Source organism: Stenella coeruleoalba (genome assembly GCF_951394435.1).
Source record: "Stenella coeruleoalba genome assembly, chromosome: 3".
Taxonomy (NCBI): domain Eukaryota; kingdom Metazoa; phylum Chordata; class Mammalia; order Artiodactyla; family Delphinidae; genus Stenella; species Stenella coeruleoalba.
The window spans coordinates 165495172-165515045 of NC_137148.1; the positions used below are offsets into that span (position 1 = coordinate 165495172).

A 19874-nucleotide genomic window follows, 5' to 3' on the forward strand; every position below is an offset into this window, starting at 1 on the left:
GCGGGGCGGGCGGGCGGTGCTCGGCCGCCCTCCAGCCATTGGGCGCGGGACCCAGACGTCCCCGGCGCCCAGCCCCCCTCTCCACGCCTCCCCGGCGCGCTCCGCTCCCGGGACCGCACTTACCGGGAACTCGCCGCCCGTGGGTCGGGCCACCGCGCTCTGCCGGGGCTGCGGGGATCCTCGGACCACCGACGCCTCCGCGCCCCTTGGGCGCGCTTGGCTCCGCGGGGAGGATGCGGGAAGGGGGGTGCGCACCGTCACCCCCACCCCATACCCCCCTACCAGGGCCGCCCCCGCCGCCGCTCGGCCTCCCGGCGCGCCGGCCCCAGCTTCTCCCTAGAGCGCCCGCCCTTTCGGCCTCTGGCTGGACGCAGAGGGGGCGCGCCTCAGAATGTGGGGACCCCTAATCTGGGGTCAGAGGGCAGTTTGGCGCCCCCTTCTCCTGCGGGGCGGGGAGAGTGGCAGAATTCCAGCTAAACCCTGTTTTACAAGGACTGCAGACCAGGTGCTGATCAGCCTGGACGCTGTGGTCCGAAATTCCCTTTCCAACCCCCTGGGGGTGTGTGGGTGGGTGACCGAAGTCAGGAACACCAGCGACACTTTTTTTTTAAACAAAACTTTATTGATAATAGTTTTCAAATATGTTTACAACAGCACACTGTTCAAGAGGAAGTTGCGTCCTTCGCAGCACACAGGTTGAATCGCCCCCGCGCCCACCCGGGGCCCCACCCCAGGCCTGAGAGCTCCTCCTGGGATGGGGAGAAATTATGAGAGGGACAAATATGGGGATGAGTGGGGTGACTCCCGACTTTTCTATTGAGAGAAAAAAACCACAATGGGGGGGTGGGGAGAACGGGTGATTGACAGCGGACAGCTAAGCAGAGGAGGAGCGCCCAGGATGGGAGGGGTGGGGGCGGAGGCTCCTGGGTGAATAAAACAAGCAGCCCCTCCCCAGCAACCTTGGCCTTGAACTCTGGGCCGTCTGCGGGGTGGGGGGGGGCTTGGCCTCCTTTTGCGGGGGTGGCCTTCCCAACTGAAAGGAGGCTGGACATTAAAATCTAGTTGAGAATAAAATTAAGAAGTTTGGGGAGAGTGTTACTGGGAGGAAAGACCCTGGGCTCGGGGCTCCCCCTCTATCTTTTCAGGGGACAACTCCTCTTTGGCAGGGAGAGGGGCAGCTGCTTTGTCTAGGTCCCGAAGCCCACGGGTGAAGACAGGTCTATTGGGGCAGAAGGGAGTGGGGACTTCCTAAAGGGGCTGAGACCCTTCCAGGCTTGGCAGGGGACCCCGAGGGGGCAGGAGGTCGGGGGAGATTAGCAGCTTGGGGGAGAGGTTGGAACCCCAGCTCCTTCCTTTACAGTCTGCTTCCCAGCCTTGTTAAAATGGATTTGGGGAGGAGGGGCATGGGAAGGGGTGGGAGAGGAAGGAGCGTGGGAGGCATTGGTGGAACTTAAATAAGATTGTAAATTGTTTTTTTAAAATATTGTATTAAGTAGCCCGCTGAACATGTCACTAAAATCTTTCCTTCCCTCGCAAGATTGCTCTGAAGGGAAGGTTACCCTTTCATTCATTTGCCCTTAGAGAGTGGTGCCTGTGGTTTTTTTTTTTTTTGGGGTGGGGGGCAGGTGGCTGGAGTTAAGTTTGGGCCCCTCTTTCCACACCCTGTCCCTGACACACCAGCAAGACCTGGTCTGACCTGAAGAAGGGAAGAACTGAGAAACTCGTTTAAAACAGGCAGAAATGGGCTAGGGTGGGGGTCTGTGGGGGAGGAGGGAGGCAAAAGCAGTAGGGGGGACGGGGGGGGGCCAGGAGGGAGAAGGGGGTGAGGGGGAGCAGCTGGTGTTTCCCTCCAAATATCTGGGCTTCCTGCTCCCCCTACCCTGGAGGGTGGGGCGGGGGCGGGTGAAATTAGATGCAAGGGACTCTGGGGCCCTCTGGCTGTTCAATCCAACCCTCCCACCCACCACAAAAAAAAAAAAAAAAAAAGAAACAAAGAAAGAAAACCCATGGGGGCACAGGCACACCCCTAAAACTCAGAAAACTCCTTGCCACACTTCTCACTGATGGAGACTCGGATCTCTTCCTCCTCATAGTCGTCAAAGTTACTCGTGTCCCCAGGGCCTTTAAACTTTGGTATGAAGGGAGCTTCCACCTGGAGAGGGGTCAAGAGCCATTCAGACCTCAGCAGTCAACATAATCGTCGTTACAACAATAAATGCGAATGGGCTAACATTCATGAGATCACTTACTCTGACCCAGGCCTGATCTTAGCATTAGGGTATGGACTCATCTTAACAACCCAAGAATCTTATTATAGCAAATTCACCCACGGGGAAACTAATTTCCAGAGAGGGAAGTCTGTTCAAGGTCACAGAGTGGCCAAATGACCCCACAATTCTGTTTCTATACCCCCAATGCTCTAAGTTGCCTTATCTAAACTGACCCAGAGCCCGCAGCCTATTTTCAAATTCCCCTTCCCTTTTCATCTCTCCATTGGCAATACTCCCTGGCTCTTGCCCACCCCCCTCCAAAACCCTCAGAGCACAAGGGGAAGGGGGGGGCCTACCTTCCTTTGGTAGATGGCGATCCAGTCGGTCGTGGCAAACCACTTGTGGTTCTTGATGTCATTGACCCCGTTCTTGAGGTTCCCAAAGCGTTTGGTGAGGTCCACCTGCAGAAGGTTCCGCAGCAGATCCTTCAGGTCGGAGCTGAAGTGGGACGGGAACCGCACCTGGAGAGGGGGTAACACAGACAGATTGGGAAACTGATCTGGAGCTTGGGGAGGCCAGAACACTGCCTTCACCATCCAATTGTCTTATTGGGTGGAGGACCCCAAACCAGAGTGTGCATCGGAATCCCATTAGAACAGCTTGCTGGGCCCACTGGAGTTTCTGATTCGGGATATCTGATTCTTGTGGGGCCTGAAAGTCTGTATTTCCAGCCACTTCCTGAGCCATGCTGATGCTGCTGGAGAGGTAAGAGCTAGGAGGTTCCCATTTTATTCTTCTGTCTGCACCATGCGGCTTGTGGGATCCTAGTTCCCCAACCAGGGATTGAACCCAGGCCCTCGGCAGTGGAAGTCCACAGAGTCCTAACCACTGGATTGCCGGGGAAATCCAGAGGTTCCCATTTCTATTTCCTGAGAGGAGGAAACAGGCTCGGAAGGATTAAACAGCTTGCCCAAGATCACTCAGAGGAGCAGGGCAAGTTGGTTCCGTCTGGGGTCTGCTGGACTCCAGAACTTGCATTCTTAGCCACTGCTTCCTAAGGCAGCTCTGCTAGGGTCTGGGGACTTCAGAAATATTCATGCTTCTGAGAGAAATAATTGTTTGTCTATTTCTCTCTCTGCATAGCTAAGGCTCTTCCATTCTCTGAGGCTCAGTTCAACTCTTCCAGAAACTTTCCCCAAATGCTTTGAGTCCACAGCTTTGTATGCAAGCAGTCACTGGATTTAGAGCTGCAAGAACCGACTTCCAGCACTGCTCTGCCTCTTCCATGCTGTGTGACCTTGGCCACGGCCCTTAACCTCTCTGGGCCTGTGCCTGCCTCTCTGGCACGGGGCAGATATCCCAGGGCTGCATGAGGGAGATAATCCCGCTGAGGGTGCGTGGGAACTGTGAAATGCTACAAAGAAGGGAGTCACGCTCATTTCTCTCCCGCCTCGAAAACTTCTATGGCTTTTTCTTCTTTTTTTTCCCCACTCTGGGCCATTTTCTTGGCAATTTCTGTTCTGCCTGGTGGTAGACACCTCATCTTTCCCTTTTTTAGTGACCCCACTTTGCAGGTGGTGATTCTCTCAACCTCTCTGAGAGGCAAGTGGCTAGTTCCCCAGTTCTGAGATGGATAAGACTCAGAGAAGCGAAGACATTGGCCTGAGGTTTCAAAGCCGATGGGTGGCAGAGCTGGGACTTAGAGCCAGTTCAGCCCACCTAGGCTGAGCTGGGAGCCACTCACACCATTTCCTGGGCCAGATGGAGGGATGGTTGGTCCTCCTGGTGAGGTGGGTGAGCTGCAGTGAGAGGTGGGGTCCCCAACCTCTTTTGAGACGATGCTGCCGTGTGATCTTGAACCAGACATGTCCAATCTCTGCACCTCGGCTTCCTCACTCCCTCAGAGTGGTGGGGTACGATCGAGGGGGTGCATGGGGCAGCGGGTACTTAATGCACTCCGGGGCTCTAACGGTTCCGTCACCCCTTACCCACACCCCGCAAGTTAGAAAGTCTGCATTTGGGAAAGGAGGCAGGGCCTTATGTCCAAAGTGACTCCCCGGAGGGGTCTGGGGTAGCGCCTGGGAACTGAACATGCTTGCTTTTTTGCTGTGAAACTTGTGAAAATTCATGCTAACGGGGCCGACTAGAGACGAGACCAGCCTCCTGGCAGGCAGGGCAGGAGTTTGGGTGAGACCTGGGGTTTTGAAAACCCTTAGGATTTGGGCACTGTGGTCCAGAATCAGACAGCGAGGTTGTGTGAAGTGGTAGCCTCAGTTAGCGTAGTGCGTGTGCCTGGCTTCACCGCCTGGCCTGACTTGATCAACTTCTCGATTGTTCTTTTTCTGTTTTTCTTTGGCCGCCCCACACAGCACTCGGGATCTTAGTTCCCCAGCTAGGGGTCGAACCTGTGCCCCCTGCAGTGGAAGCAAGCTCAGAGTCCGAACCACTGGACCGCCAGGGAATTCCCTAGGCTGTTCTGACAATGACGATCAGGGCTCCACAGTGAGCAGGACAGGCAGGGAAGGGTCAGGCTTAGGCCTGAGCCCCCATATCCGGGCCTCACCTTCCCAGAGACAATCTTCTCATAGATCTGGATGGGCTGGTCAGCGAAGAAGGGCGGGTAGCCAGCGGCCATCTCATAGATGAGAACCCCCAGGGCCCACCAGTCCACAGCTTTGTTGTAGCCCTGGAGCGAGAGGAGGGGAGCAGGTGAGGGGAGAAGGGTGAGGAGGGGGCCGCCGGCAGTGGAGCAGGCCTCAGAGCGGTGGGAGGGGTAGGGAAGCGCCTACTTTACTCAGGATGATCTCGGGGGCCAGGTACTCGGGGGTGCCGCACAAGGTCCAGGTGCGGCCTTTCACACGCTTGGCGAAACCGAAGTCTGTCACCTGTGGGCACAAGAATGGGCGGTTGGCCGGGAGGGTGGGAGGGTTCAGGCTGTGGCCACCTGGGGCTGCCCCTCGCCCAGCCCAGTGGGCACCTGAATGTAGCCCTGCTGGTCGATAAGGAGGTTCTCCGGCTTCAGGTCCCGGTAGATGAGATCGAGCGAGTGCAGGTACTCAAAGGTCAGGACGATCTGGGCTGCGTAGAAGCGGGCATGGGGCTCACTGATGGGGACAAGCAGGGAGAGGATGGGTGAGAGTGGGTGGCCGCACCAGCAGGACCTGCCCACCCGCTAATGGCCCAGCAGGTGAGCCTATCGAGCTGCCTCCAGCCCAGCGATTAAAATGCATCAGCAGAGAAGCCTTATTCATATACAGCCCCAAACTGGAAAGAGCCCAAATGTCCATCCACAGAGGAATGGAATCACAGATTGTGATAGATTCCTATAATGGGATCCTACCCAACACCACCACCAGGACAAACGATGAATATACCCAACAATGTGGCTGGATCACAAAACGATTATGTGAAGCAAGAGAAGAAAGGGACAGAAGAATATGAACTGTGTGATTCCATTTATATCAAGTCCAGACCCAGACCAAACACATTTGTGGTGTTTGAAGCCAGAAAGGACGTTTGCCTTTGTTGGGGTGGTGATTTGCCAAGAAAGGCATTTGAGGGAATTTTCTGGGGTGGTGGTTACACATGTGAATGCAGCTGTCAAAACTCATGGAACAGGGTATTGAAAACCTGTGCACTTTATTGTATGTAAAGTGCCCATCTATATAAATAAGATAGCACAAATTTTAAAACACGAAATTGCCCACTTACATGGTGACGCCTACGTCACCGTGTTTGTTTTGTTTCGTGGTGGCTGAGACATCATAGATTCCTCAGCTCGGGGGAACAAGAACCCACAGGGACCTGAAGAGGCCACTTCCACGGACGACACCCATGCACACCCCAGGCCCAGGGTGGCAGAGGGCGTCGGGCTCACCTGAACCTCCCGATCCGCCGCAGGTGTGAGAACATCTCCCCACCAGGCACGTACTCCATGATCATGTATAAATTTGAGTTGTCCTGCGGGAAGCAGCAGCTGATCAGGGCCCCACTCCCCAAGCCCCAGGCCCCACCTGAAGGCAGGTGTCAGACACAAAGCGACAACAACAATTTTGGTTCCCATGTGAAGCGCGTTCCAAGCGCCAGGCACTGTGCTCACTGACTACCTGTCTCATTTCATTCTGCCCGCGAGAAAGAAGGGGCAGCCATGATCCTGCTTACGGGGGCCAAAAGTGAGGGCTGGCTAGAGGTACATCAGGGACCTGGCTGGCATGCCTGCGCTGCAGAGAGAACTCTGTGGTGGCTCCTGTCTGTGACTGTCTTGAGCAAGGCTCTTGGGGCCACAGGTTTGTCATCTGTCAAATGGGACCAGGATGGGCTACAGATTTTGTGAGTCCCCCCCCTCAAAATAAAAGTGAGGCCCCTTGTTAAAAAAATGATTATGAATTTCAAGATGGTGGCAGCAGAGCCTTAAACAAAGCCTGGGGTCCTTGTGACTGCTGGGGTCACAGGCCCCGAGGGGCATTTCCCAACTCTCACAGTCATGGCTTAGGACGGCACTCAAAACAGCTCACGCAGGGTGCTCATGATGCGGTTGGAACTGTCATGGCAGCCCCACCACGTGGGGCCTGCCATGATCCCCATTTTACAGATGAAGAAACTAAGGCTCATGGGGGTGAAGTTTCTTGCCAGGGTCACACCGCCAGGAAGTGCAAGGCTGGGATTTGAACCCAGGCTGAGCGGCAGTTTGTGGCTGTGCGTCAGGTTCTTGCTGTAAATGGATCGATGATTTTGAGGGATGTTATCCAGGTTGGGGGACTTGCCCAAGGTTATCAAGCTATAAGTTGGCAGGCCCAGCTGAACTTGGGGTCTATGAGAGCCCCAGGCTGACTTGCCCTCCACCCCCGGCGGCCTTCTTCACCGCTCCCCGATCAGTGGGTCTGCCTTTTCGGGCAACCACTGGTTGTGGTTGGCTGAGCCCCAGCTCTGGGAACCCAGAGGCTGCGCCACCCGGCAGTGGCCCTGGTCTGCGGCCGCTGGGACCCCACCTTGAACGAGAACTCGAGTTTGACAAGGAACGGAAAGTTGACCGCTTGCAGGATGCGCTTTTCGTTCAGGGTGTGCTCGATCTGCTTCAGCTTTACCACCTGCAGGGGTGGGAGAGGAGCGAGGAGCGGGTGTGAGAGAGCTCTTTTCTTCCCTGCCACCCAGAAGTAGATGTGCCAGGGCCGGGCTGGGTCCTCCGTCCAGAATCGTTTGAGTGCCTGGGGCCTGTCAAGCCCTGGGCTGGGTGCCTGTCCCCACATGGCATGCAGTTCAGGGCAGGAACACATGAGTCACCAGGCCACAGGGGTCAGAGCTGTGGTGGGGGAAGCTTGGGGCCTGTGGATGCCCAGATAAGGCATCCGGTGAAGCCTGGGGAGTCAGAGAAGGCTTCCTGGAGGAAGGGGCAGCTGAGTTGGAACCAAACAGACAGGTGGGAGTAGCACCCAAGGGGTGGGGGATTTAGAAATACCTTCTCTGCATCTAGAGGACACCCCGCCCCCCACAACCACTTGAACCCAGGGCTAATTCCTCCTCAGCCCTCAGCTGTCCCCAGCAGCCGTCTCACACTCTCTGACAGGAGCCCTGAGGGGTATGCAATGGGAGCATGCAAGTTTGGAAGCCCAGATGCAGAGAGGGGAGGTGCCGTGCCCAAGTTCACATGCAGCTAGTCAACATCAGTCCAGCTTGTCACACGCAGGCAGCCTGGCCCCTTGGTCAGCTCTAAGCCCCACTGCACTGGGGCTTTTTCTGCTTTGCTCACAGCTACATCCTTTGGGTCTATACCTGCACTGTCCAGTAGATTCCTCACTAGCCACATATGGTTGCTGAATACTTGAAATGTGGCTCGTTGACTGGGGAACCAAGTTTAAAATTTGAAGAATCTAAAATGAAAATTTAAGGCTTCCCTGGTGGCGTAGTGGTTAAGAATCCACCTGCCAACGCAGGGGGCACGGGTTTGAGCCCTGGTCTGGGAAGATCCCACATGCCGCGGAGCAACTAAGCCCGTGCGCCACAACTACTGAGCCCACACGCCACAACTACTGAAGCCCTTGCGCCTAGAGCCCGTGCTCCGCAACAAAGAGAAGCCACCGCACTGAGAAGCCCGTGCTCCGCAACAAAGAGAAGCCACCGCACTGAGAAGCCCGCGCACCGCAACAAAGAGTAGCCCCTGCTCTCTGCAACTAGAGAAAGCCTGCGCTCAGCAACGAAGACCCAAGGCAGACAAAAAGAAAAAAAGAAAAAAAATATATATATAATGAAAATTTAGGGACTTCCCTGGCAGCACAGTGGTTAAGAATCCACTTGCCAATGCAGGGGACACGGGTTTGAGCCCTGGTCTGGGAAGATCCCACATGCTGTGGAGCAACTAAGCCCGTGTGCCACAACTACTCAGCCTGCACTCTAGAGCCTGTGAGCCACAACTACTGAGCCCACGTGCCACAACTACTGAAGCCCTCGTGCCTAGAGCCTGTGCACCGCAAAGAAGAGTACCCCCCGCTCGCTGCAACTAGAGAAAGTCCATGCACAGCAACGAAGACCCAACTCAGCCAAAAATAAAGAAAGAAATAAAGAAATTAAAAAAAAAAGAAAATTTAAAAACTGATACTTGGCACAGTTACCAGACAACTTTCAAGCCTGTTTGGAACAACCTGGGATATGTGAATCTGCTTTTTCAATTTCTCTACTTTTTCTTGTCTTTCCAGTGAAAATTAACATCTGAATGGAGATGTGTTATATGTGTAAAATGCACGCTGGATTTCTAAGACTTAGTACGGAAAAAAAGAATGTAAAATGTCTCATTAAGGATATTTCTACACTGGATACATACATTTAAATGATAATATTGTAGATATACTGGCTTAGTTACAACATATTGTTAAAATGAATTCTGCCTTTTTTAAACTTTTAAAACTAGGATTCTAGGGAATTCCCTGGTGGTTCAGTGGTTAGGACTCCATGCTCTCACTGCCGAGGGCCCAGGGCTCGATCCGTGGCTCGGGAACTAAGATCCTGCAAGCCACGCAGTGCTACCAAATAAATAAAAATAAATAAAATGAGGATTCTAGAAAATTTAAAACCATATGTGGCTTGTGTGATATGTCTCCTGGATGGAGCTGCTCTAGAGCATCGCCTGGCAAAAAGTAGGGTTTCAAAAATATTTACAGGGGCTTCCCTGGTGGCGCAGTGGTTGGGAGTCCGCCTGCTGATGCGGGGGATACGGGTTCGTGCCCCGGTCCGGGAGGATCCCACGTGCCGCGGAGCGGCTGGGCCCGTGGCCCATGGCCGCTGGGCCTGCGCGTCCAGGGCCTGTGCTCCGCAACGGGAGAGGCCCCAGCGGTGAGAGGCCCGTGTACCGCAAAAAAAAAAAAAAAAAAAAAAAAAAAAAATTTACAAAGGGCAGGGGGTGGTGTGATGAATTGGGAGATTGGGATTGACATATATACACTAATATGTATAAAATGGATAACTAATGAGAACCTGCTGTATAATAAAATAAAATAAAATTCAGAAACAAAATATTTACAGAAAGAAGGTCTGTGTAAACATCGCTTCCCCCAGGAAGACTTCTGGCTTCCTCGATACAGGCTAGGTGTCTGAGCCCGTGTGGGCTTTACGTCTTAGGGTACTTTTCCTCCTGGGGAAAGCTTCCTGAAGGCAGCGTGGTACCCTTCCCGCCCTTGGGTCTGGTACATTACGGAGGCTCAGGAAATAGCTGGTGAGTGGATAGGTGGGAGGACCACTCCAGGTGGTGGGAAGAGCCCAGGCAAAGCCCTGGTGGCTGGGACCAGGGCCTTGTGGCAGGGCTGGGCTCACCTTCTGTTTGTCGAGGATCTTCATGGCGAAGTGGTTCCCGGTCTCCTTGTGCTTCACCAGCATCACCCGCCCGAAGGAGCCCGTGCCGAGGGTCTTGATTCGTTCAAACTGATCCAGATGGGCTGTATTCTGTGGGCACAAGGGTCTGGAGGGTCAGGGACCACCCCCCGACACCCCGTCTAGCCTGCTAGGCCAAAGTTCGGGGTGTTCCCTCTGCAACCAGCAGAGGGGGCCCTGGGGACCAGGTGGAGCTAGGGGGGTGAGGACAGGGGGTGGAAAAACAAGATGGCGGAGGGTACATTCCTCAAGGCTGGTGGCAGGGGCCAGATCCGGCCCTGGCCTGGGGCCCAGGAGCTGCTGGCAGCTGCCTGGGGGGCAGGGGCTGCCAGTTGGATGGATTGGTGGGGTGGGGGAACCTGGCAGTGAGTGATCAGGTGCCCCCATGGGCATCTAGGGAGAGAATGAGGGCAGGTCTGGAGCCCTCCACAGGGCCGTAAAATCCTAGCCATGGCACAGGGATGCAGTTGAGGGGCAGGGGGCTGTCAGCTATCCCTCCCAGGGCTCTGTACCCAGGGGGCTTACCTGAGCAGGATTTTCCCATTTTTTAAGAAAATCTTCTTTGGCTTTGGCTAAGAATTCTTTCACTGAAAGGAAAAGAGGAGAGAGTGAGATGGAGACCCCATCTCGTTGGCGCGGGCCTGGGCTATTCCTGGGGAGAGGCCGGTTTGTGGAAAGTGGGGTGCAGTCGTCTCAATCCAGAGCCTGACCTTCTCCCAGTGCCTTCGGGTGTCCTGGCTGAGTCTGACGGTAGCCTGGTGGGGGGGCCCTGATCTGGGCTGGGGTCTGGGGTCTCCTTTACTACAGAGAGGTGGGGTCCAGCCTCAATTCTGTCCCAAATGGGGGACAGGGCAATTCGGGGGTCACTCTCAGGGGGACAGAGAGCGGCGCCCAGGCCAGCCCACCCCCACTCGCCCCAGTTCTGACTGACATTCCAGGGCCAGGGGACGACGCCAGCCGAGGTATTTATAGCCTCGGGATTTGGCTGTTCCTCTGGCCCCTTCTCTGGGGAGGCCGGCCCAGGGTGGAGGCCTCTGGGGCTCGGGTAGCAGGCGCCCTTGGGGGGTTCAGCTGTTGCCTTGGCCCCCGGCTGGCTCCATTCCCACCTTTGCCAATGGAGGGGCCCTCGTTCCAGAGCTCGCTCAAGGGAAGCCTCGCCTGATGCCTGCCCCCTACAGGCCCTTCGGCACCCCAAGGCGAACATCACCGTCTGGCTAACATTGAAGACTTCCTGGCGGAACCTGGGCTTGCTGCTTCGCGTCCACTATCTCATTTGGTTCACTTGTCAACTTTCATTTTAACCATTCTGTTTACCACCCTAGGAAACTGAGGCCTGAAAACAGGCATTCCCGCCCATGTGGAGAGGCAGCCCGGCAAAACAGTTAAGGGCCAGGACTCTGGGATAAGATCAAGTTCAGATCCCAGCCTGGTCCCTGATGAGCTATGTGACCTCAGGCAACTGATCGCACCTCTGGGCCTTGGTTTTCCTCATCTGTAAAATGGGGATAATAATAGTAATGACCTGGTGGGGTGGTTGTGAAGACCGAATGAGTTAATCTTGGCAAAGGGGGTTTGGATGGTGGCCGGCACAGGGGTTAGTGCCACATAAATGTCAGCTATTCATTTTGCTTTTAAGTAGTTTTTAAAATGGAGATATAAAATACAGGAGGAGCACTGAGTGCTCAAATCTTAAATGCTCAACCTGATGGATTCTTACGGTATGGACGTGTCCTTGTAACCGTCCCCTGGGGTCAGGCGCGCTGTTGTTCAGGGACCCTCCCTGAGTGCCAGCTCTGTGCTGAGTGCTTTCCATGCTTAATTCCTACACTGATGGCTCAGAGCTGCTATTACTCTCATTGTACCCATGAGAAGACTGGTCTCAGATCACTTCCCGGACCCCACTGCCCACGAGGTTAACTGCTTTGCTTCTGACTGGTTGCAGGGCACCAGGATGGTCCATGGACAGAGCTGTCCTCAACCCTGATGTTCCTGGGACGGATGCCACCCTGAGGGGTCCTGCACACTGGTACTTTGGCCTTGCCTGTCAGATATCTGCCTATCTCACCCATATGCAGTGCCAGGAACCCCCACAGCCTTTTGAGTAGCCACCCCCCCCCGCCCCCCATCACCCGCAAGGCTCTCCCTCAGCATCTGCAGAGAAGAGCCTTCCATGGAGCTGCAAGCGTGGCAGATGGAGGAGAGACTGTGGGCTAGGAAAGCCCTACAAAGAATGACCAGGCGGAGAGGGGGTGGTCAAAGAATGGCCGAGAGTCCTAGGCTGGTGCCTGGCTGAGCCACCAACTGTCTGAGGCCTCCCTGAACCTGGGGGCTGCACCACATCCAATGCTTTCTCTGGCAGAATCTTTCTTGACACACAACACATTCCTTGGAAACCTCCAAACGTACACACTGAATTCTGGATGAAGGTGGGGGTGAAGGCACCCTCTTGGGATTCTACCGTCACTCACCCAGAAAGGCAGAGAGGAGCGAGTTTAAGAGGAACCCAGGAGAAAGCCTGGTCCTGCTTCCTCTTTTGCTCTCAGCAAAATCCCTGAGAACTGCCATGTCCTGTTTTTCCCGCCTTGGTGGGTCTGTCTGTCTGCTGGTACCCCACTAGGAGGCTCCACACGGTGCCTTGATTCTGACACAGCCCTGTTCTGGCCTTTCGAAATGCTGAAGGGCCCAGGCTGTGTGCTCTCTGGTGCTATCAGCTTGCCAGATTTGGGGATGGGGCACAGGGTGTGGCAGTACCAGAAAGAGTGGGCAGATAAAGAGGGATAATGATGGGGGGAACCCCAGCCAGGAGCCCCCATACTCACCTCTGCTTCCTGCCTCTTCCAGCAGAGGGCAAAATGGGGGGTAGAGTGGGATGGGGTGATCTGGGGCCCATCTACCCCTGGCCAGCGAGGCTCAGGGTGCTGACTCTGCTTAGGTGCCCAGAGGGTGCAGCACAGGTAGCCCAGGAAACGGACAATCACATGGCCCCAGAGAAGCAGCTGCAGCCACAGCTGGAAGGTGGTCTCTGAGTCCCCATCCCAGCCTCTACCTGACCCCAGATCCATCCCAGGCCTCCCTAAGCTCTCCTGGAACCTTCCCTTTGCAGGGAAACCAGGAATACGCAGAGCCTCGGAGCTGGCTTCCTCGGGAAGGCCTCGGGGGACAGGGGAGGAGGAGCTGGTTGCCAGGGAAGCATTTAAAGGTACCTGCTCCCGCTGGCCAAGGTTTGTAAAGGCCCCTCCTTGGCAGGAGGTGGTGGGAAGATTGTCCTGAGGGTGTCCCTCCTCAGGCTGGCCTGCCTGCCCTGGGGGTGGGGTGCTAACGCTAACTTCCCGTGCCACAGACTACACTGCTCCCGGGCTGCCAGGCCCTACCTTTCTCGGTGGGTGCTGGACTACCCTGAGGATGACACCCAATGTGCCCAGGGCAGTGCCCACTGGGCAGAGGGGAAGGAGTTAAGGCTCAGGCCCAGGCAGCAGCTGGGGCCTCCCTGGGGGCCAAAGAGGCCCCAGAGCTCCGTTAATTAGCCGAAAGAGCAGCTGGAGAGAAAGGCGGGAGTGGGGGGGGGGCAGTGAGAGCTACCCTATCTCCTCCCCCAAGTGCTCTTTGAACCTGGAGCCCCCAAATTCTGCTACTTTGAGAAAGAAATGGGTACATCTGACTTTGTCTTGCTTCTATGCAGGGGCGGAGGGGGGAATGGCATCCTGGGATGTCCTTGGCCTCTATCAAACCTTGCCCTGTGCTTGGCTCTGCTCTCAGCCATGCAAGTCCAAACCGGAAACGAAACGCTAAACCCCGGGGTGGGGGAGGGGGAGGCAGCCTTGACCATCTTCCTCCTTCTTTCCAGATCCCAAAAGAAGTGGAGGGTCAGTGGCAGCTTCTCCCGAGAGTGCCTGGCACCCATGGCCCCTGCTGACAACAGGAAGTGGCAGAGAAGGGAAACCCAGCTGGCTGCTGTCTTTAGAGCTTGTCAGCCGGCCCATGTCTCCCACAGGAGGGGTGCCAGCCTCCACCGTGGTCCGGATTCAATCGGAGCTCAGAGAGAGAGCATCCCTCAAAAAGCCAGGGCCCCATCAGGAGGCAGGAGCCCAGCCTCAGACCCCCCCAGACAACAATCTCAGGACCTGCTGCTCCCCGAAACCTGGTTGTCCTGGAAATTCTGGGGCCGGAAAACCAAGCCCTGGACTGGACCATCCCCCAGCCTGAGCTGGACCCCAACACTGGACTGGACCGACCCGCAGTCTGATGGACCCTCATTCTATACTGGGCCACTGTCCATTATGACGTGGACTCCATCACTGAGCTGGACCAACCCCCAATCTGAGCTGAACCTCAACACTGAGCTGGACTACCCCATTGCCCGGCTCTGAGCTGGACCCCCGCTCTGGGTGACCATCCCCTCCGTGTCTGAACTGAACCACCCATCTTGCCTGCTCTTCCCCAGGCCCCCCAGCTCAGGGTTGTTAGTAAGGGAGGGTTTCTAGGGCCAGCCAGGGGTCCACAGACTTTTCCTCTTCACCTGTTCCCTAAACTCTACTGCAGTCCTTCCCTGACTTGAGTGTCAGAGAGTGCCTGGTAAGTTGCTATAGCAACAGGGCTCAGCCTCACCATTGCTGGGGTTGGAAGCCATCACTCAAGTCTTCCTCTCAGGTCACCAGGACTATGGTGGCTGGGAAGGCTCATGAGACCTGCTGCACCAGCTTGGCTGCCCATCCCCAAAGCCCTGCCTATAGGGGGAGCCAGGGAGTTGCGGGGTGGTGTCAGGAAAAGAAAGCCAACCTGGGGCCAGTGGGGGTGCAGGGAAGGGGCAGAGAGGACCCTCAAGTTTCTGTAAGCCTGGTTGGGCTAAAGGAAAAGCTGCCTTGGCATGACCCTCTTGGGCACCCATACAACTGCCAACGCACAGACAGTGTTTGGCCCTCTGGGACTTCTGTAGTACGTTAGAGGGCCACAATTCTTCCCATTTAGGGACCTCTTAGGGGGCAGTTCTCACTCTCGGAGACTGGATCTGCTTGTCCCTGGGACCTGGGGGGGGGGGATGGTATCTGGAGGGCTCCTTCTCACCAGACCTGTCCCTTCTCCCATGGACCAGCTCTCAGGGGTGCCTTTGGTCAGGGCAGCCAAGGCCTGAGCCCCACTTGGCCGCCTGTCCCAGGGCCTCTTGAGGCCACTGCCCTCTCTCAATTCCTCCAGCTTGCTCAGGGCCCAGGGCTTGGTCTTGTTTTTCTCTGCCCTCTTAGCATCTTACCCAGGCCCCTGCCAATGGCTCTGGCAACTTTGGGTACAGATTTCCCTCACCCCACCCCAGGGCTCATTCTGGATCCCTACCCTCTCGGGAGGAAGCCAATGCTGTCCTGCCCCGGCATGGAGCCGGTAGTATAGGGGGCTGCGGGATGCTGAACTGGTGCCTACTAAGGTTTGGTCATCTTCCTTACTCCAGTAGGGCTGACATCTGGCAGATGAAATTCAGGTGCCCCCTGCAGGCTGGCCTGGCTACTACTACCCCACCCCCAGCCGACCCTGGTTACGAGAAGGCAAATTTTGTCTTAACTCCATCCTCTCAGAATTGGAGATTTGAAGCCAAGAGGGGCTCCCTTCCTCATCCTATTTCCTTCTCTGAGAGCCCCTGCAAGCCTCTGGACGGAAGTACAGCTTAGGGCCTTTCCCAAAGTGTGACATAGGTCCCACTGGCGGGGCATGAAATGATTTTAGGGATGTTTCACTTTTCTAGTTACATTGTATTTTAATGCATATCAGAGAGAATATCACTGGCACAGCAATCCTGTGATTTCATTTATAATATTGCTTAGGACAGATCAAAATTTACATCTGAACAAAAGCGAGTCAAAATTTTTATTTAAGTTAACAAAATAGAAGTGAATGTAGTAAAAATCAGGGAGGCGGCTTGAGAATGTTTGAGTTGGGAAACCCTGGGGTCCAGGAAGTTGTCTGGTAGGTGGATCTGGATGTGAATCCTGCCTCTGTGGCATCATCTATGTCAAACTCAGAGAGCTTGTTTGGAAAATTCAGATAACAGCCCGCTATGAAAAATCACTCGAGCAGATAGATCTGTGGAGACCATTTAGCCTGGCACATCCCAGATGCCCAATAAACAGTGGCTCTGTTTCACCTTGATAGTCCATTCCTGGGTGTCCGGCCTGTGCTCTGAATTAGTGGTTCCTTCCGAAGCCTCTGATCTTTTCCTTAGGGCTCCTTTTCCTTGTGTGGCTTTCCACCCCTACTCCCCACTGCATGTGTTTGATACGCCTTGAAAGTTTTCCAGGACTATGTCATCTCCCCAACTTTCAACTGAGCCACTGCAATGTACAGCTGCCTGCCTCCACCTTCCACCTCTCAGCCGGTCTCACCTGCTGGGGGCCCGGCCCCTCCCCCTCTGCCTAGTCCCCTCCAAGCTCATGCCCAGACCTTTTTTGGTCACTACCCACCTGCTCCTCTGTCATCAAGCGCTCAGCTACAGGCACTTGCCTTCCCGTCCCCCACCCATCGGTGACATGTCAGGCCTCTCCATGGTTGCTCAGTGACTCCGAGTTCTGCCATTTGAGTCTGGGTGGGAATAAAGTTCCCTGGCTTTCATGCCTGGGTCTTTCTGGGAGGGAACATTCAGGGAACTCAGACACTGGGGTTTGAGACCAGTAACTGGGAAGAGCGTATTTTGATGTGGCCATTCCTTTTCAACTCCATTTCTGGGTAACTGGAAGGGGATCCTAGCTGAGGTCCAGCTTTAGGCCTGGAGTGATGACAATTTAAGAGCTGGAGGACTTGAGGAAGGGACTAGAGACCATTTCTGAAGGCACTTCCAGATAAAGAATCTCTTTCCCCGGCTGGCTGGAAAAGGCCAATATATTTGGGAGCTGAGGGGCAAATAGTCCCCACTCTGGCTGAACGCTGGGAATGATCAGAATCTGTCTGTCTCTTGGCAAAGCAAGTCATTAGATGTCAACCACTTCTCTTCCCAACTGCCATCCCTTGATACCTCCTTCTCACCATCCCAGCTCAAGCTGAATGAGCCTTGCTAAACCCAGACCCTCTTCATCCTCTACTTTTCATCCCAAGCCAGGAGCGGGTGAAGAAGCCTGGGGGACTGGGTGAATGACAGAGCCTCAGTTGTGAAACAACCATTTATTGAAGGGCCCTCCAAGGAGCCTAGAGCTCACGGAACAGCAGGAGATGGGAAGGGGCTCTGCTGACACCCCCCCCCCCGCTGCCCCAACCCCGGAAAGAGGATGCAATGAATTCCAGCAAGATCGGCTCAAACTTGGCTTTTGAAGCACAGAAGTAGTTCTCTAGGTTCATAAACAGTCTGCTACCCCAGCCAGGGACAGACGCTTGCTTGGAGGAGGAGGCACAGCAGAGAAGCAGAGTGACAGAGTGAGAGAGGGGCAGAGGGACCCAGAAAGATCCTGTCCCCCATGCCAAGTGACACAGAAGAGAAAAACAATGCTGGAGGTAGCTCTGGGAAGTGCTCAAAGGGGACAGAGTGGGTTTGGAGGGGGGCTGTGATAAGGTGAAGAGGGGAAGGGCAGGAGAAAGATGGCGGGGGCTGGAGGGGGGAGGGGTGTGGTCACCAAGTGGCCAAGGTCCCTGCGGGGTGGAGGCATACCCCACAGCACTCCCAGACTGGCAGAGGCCTGGGTCGGGGTTTGGCAGTGGGTCACATCTGTGTAAGAGGTGAGTGAGGAAGTGGAGGGATTAGAATCTGGGGAGAGGGACCAGGAGAGGAGACAGTGGGGTGGTGACAGGGCCCCATGTGGGGCCCCAGCGGTCATACGTACCATGGTTGGCAGTGACAGCTGGGGGGGAGCACAGTCTTTGCAGTGGGGGGCGGTCTTTGGCAAGGGGGCTCCTACGGGGCCATCTGCGGGCCTTGGGCCCCAACCTTGGACAGGCAGGGGAAGGGGCGCTGAGGGGTAAGCAGAGAGAAATGGGGGGGCGCGTAGGGGGAGGGGCCAGGCAGTGATGGATAGGGAGGGGGCTGGCAGCGCGGGGCCGGGATCGGGGTCACGGCCCGGGCACTCACCGCTCTCTTGCTCGCTGCCCTTCTTGGCCGCGGCGGCGTTGCCCATCGCGGCGGCGGCGGCCGGGGCCGGTCCCGGAGCTGCGGCGCGGCGGGTGCTGGAGGCGGCCCGCGGCCCCGGAGCGCGCTGGGCGGCGGCGGCGGCGGCCCCTCGGGTTGGCTGCGCTGGCTGCGGCGCCGCGACCCCCGCCCAGCCCCTGCTTCCCGCGTCTCTCCGCGCCCGCCCGCCCGGGAACCTCAGCCCAAGTCCGCTGCTGCTGTCCGTGACGCCCCCGCAGCCCGCAGCTCATTGGCCTAGGCCGCCCTGACTGACGGTGCTGCGCCGCCGCCCATTGGTTCTCCGTGACCCTCCCGTGCTGCCATAGGCTCTCGGCCCCATGACTCGCCCCTAGGACGCCTGGCCACTCGCGCGCTTGCGAGGCCCCAGCTGGGCGGGCCTACGCGTCTGATTGGCCGAGGCTCGCGACAGGGCCTGGGGTCCGCCCAGCGAGGCCGCCAATTGGCGGAGGCGCGCTGTCCGGCAAGCCCCCGGCAGAACGTTCAGTGTCAATCCGGGGGTGAGAGGGCGGGGCGGAGGTGCAGTCTGCTGCCCGGGCCCGCCCGGCGGGGCGGCGGAGGCTGGCGGGCGGCGGCGGAGCCGCGCTCCGAGGCCCAGAAGGCGGTCCAGGCGGGCGCTCGCCCGGGTCCGTGCGCGCCGCAGTCCCCCGCCCCCGCTCAGTGCTGCAGCGGCTGCCGGCCAGCCAAGGTTGGCGCCGCGGCCCCCCCACCCCAACCCCGGCGCAGCCGCTGTCCACCTGCCAGCGGGGGAGGGGCGCGGCAAGCGCCGCGGGTCATAGGTCTCCGGGCCGCCAGCCGTCGTCATTCATAAGGCCTGGCGCAGGACAGCAGCAGCAGGCCCAGGGTCCATGCCGGGGTCCTCCTGGGTCTCCCTCAGCTACAGCCCGAGCTTCAGGAGGATGCTGAGCTCCGGGAGGGGGGCGCTCAGTAGCCATCCCTTTGCTGGGTGCCCACGCTGGGCTCATGCCAGTAGTAAGAGCTGGCACTTGTTAAATACATTACTTCGTACCACACTCCTGTCACGTAGGTACTAGTTTCATCACTCCCATTTTACAGATGAGGAATCTGGGGCACAGACAGACTGAGGATTCCCTCTGTCTGGGCAATGCAAAAGGAACCTCTTCTCCTGGAGCAGAGGAGTGCAAGATAACCCCTTTTTTCAGGGTGCCCTTTAAATACAGCCTGAGGACGGTCAGTTTCCCATTGCCACATGTCTGACATTCAGGGCCAGATCATCCTACGCTGGGGTGGAGGTGGGGGGCTGTCTTGTGCACTATAGGGTGTTCAGCAGTATCTCCAGTCCCTCTACCAACGGCACGCCAGTAGAACTTCCCTCTCTTCCGGCAGTTGTGACAACTAAAACCATCTCTAGGCATTGTTGAATGTGCCCTGCGGGGCAAAACTGCCCCCAGCTGAGAACCACCGAAGTAGAGGAAGGCCCAAACAGGAAGTGACACGATGGGCAGGAGACTGGATGAGCCAGCTCTCCTTGGCTTGGGGAGGCTAGCTCGTCTCAGGTCTACAAGCCAATTCACTGCTCTGCCTCTGGACTTGTATACAACCTGCACCCCACCCAGCAGCTGTCTGGACCTATGTTCCTAAGTCCACCACAGTCTCAGGGAGGGAAGAGTCTACGTTTTTCTGTGAATTGTGGGGAAATGGCTCATCAGCCAAACCACTCCACCTGGGGCTGTGGAGTTACAAAGTAAGGCTAAGTA

The 19874-nt window shown here is 56.4% G+C and overlaps 2 protein-coding genes across 3 annotated transcripts; both read right to left on the reverse strand.

Annotated features, from left to right (window-relative positions):
* Nucleotides 1–257: 257 nt before the first annotated feature.
* PRKACA (protein kinase cAMP-activated catalytic subunit alpha) lies at nt 258–18330 on the reverse strand. 2 transcript variants are annotated; one of them, XM_079918245.1, is made up of 10 exons: nt 18103–18330; nt 10593–10654; nt 10011–10139; nt 7199–7297; nt 6088–6170; nt 5188–5314; nt 5000–5095; nt 4774–4896; nt 2567–2731; nt 258–2152 (listed from the first exon to the last, which is right to left on the reverse strand). In XM_079918245.1, the coding sequence occupies exons 1-10, from the start codon at nt 18146–18148 to the stop codon at nt 2027–2029; spliced, it is 1056 nt and encodes a 351-aa protein (XP_079774371.1). In that variant the 5' UTR covers nt 18149–18330; the 3' UTR covers nt 258–2026. The 2 variants fall into 2 exon arrangements, with proteins under 2 accessions (XP_079774371.1, XP_079774372.1); XM_079918246.1 differs by lacking the exon at nt 18103–18330 and adding an exon at nt 14673–14808.
* Nucleotides 10714–13129, reverse strand: SMIM46 (small integral membrane protein 46; the record flags this gene model as incomplete). The annotated part of the gene is made up of 2 exons (XM_079917322.1): nt 10714–10719; nt 12887–13129. The coding sequence occupies 2 exons, from the start codon at nt 13127–13129 to the stop codon at nt 10714–10716; spliced, it is 249 nt and encodes an 82-aa protein (XP_079773448.1).
* Nucleotides 18331–19874: the final 1544 nt, after the last annotated feature.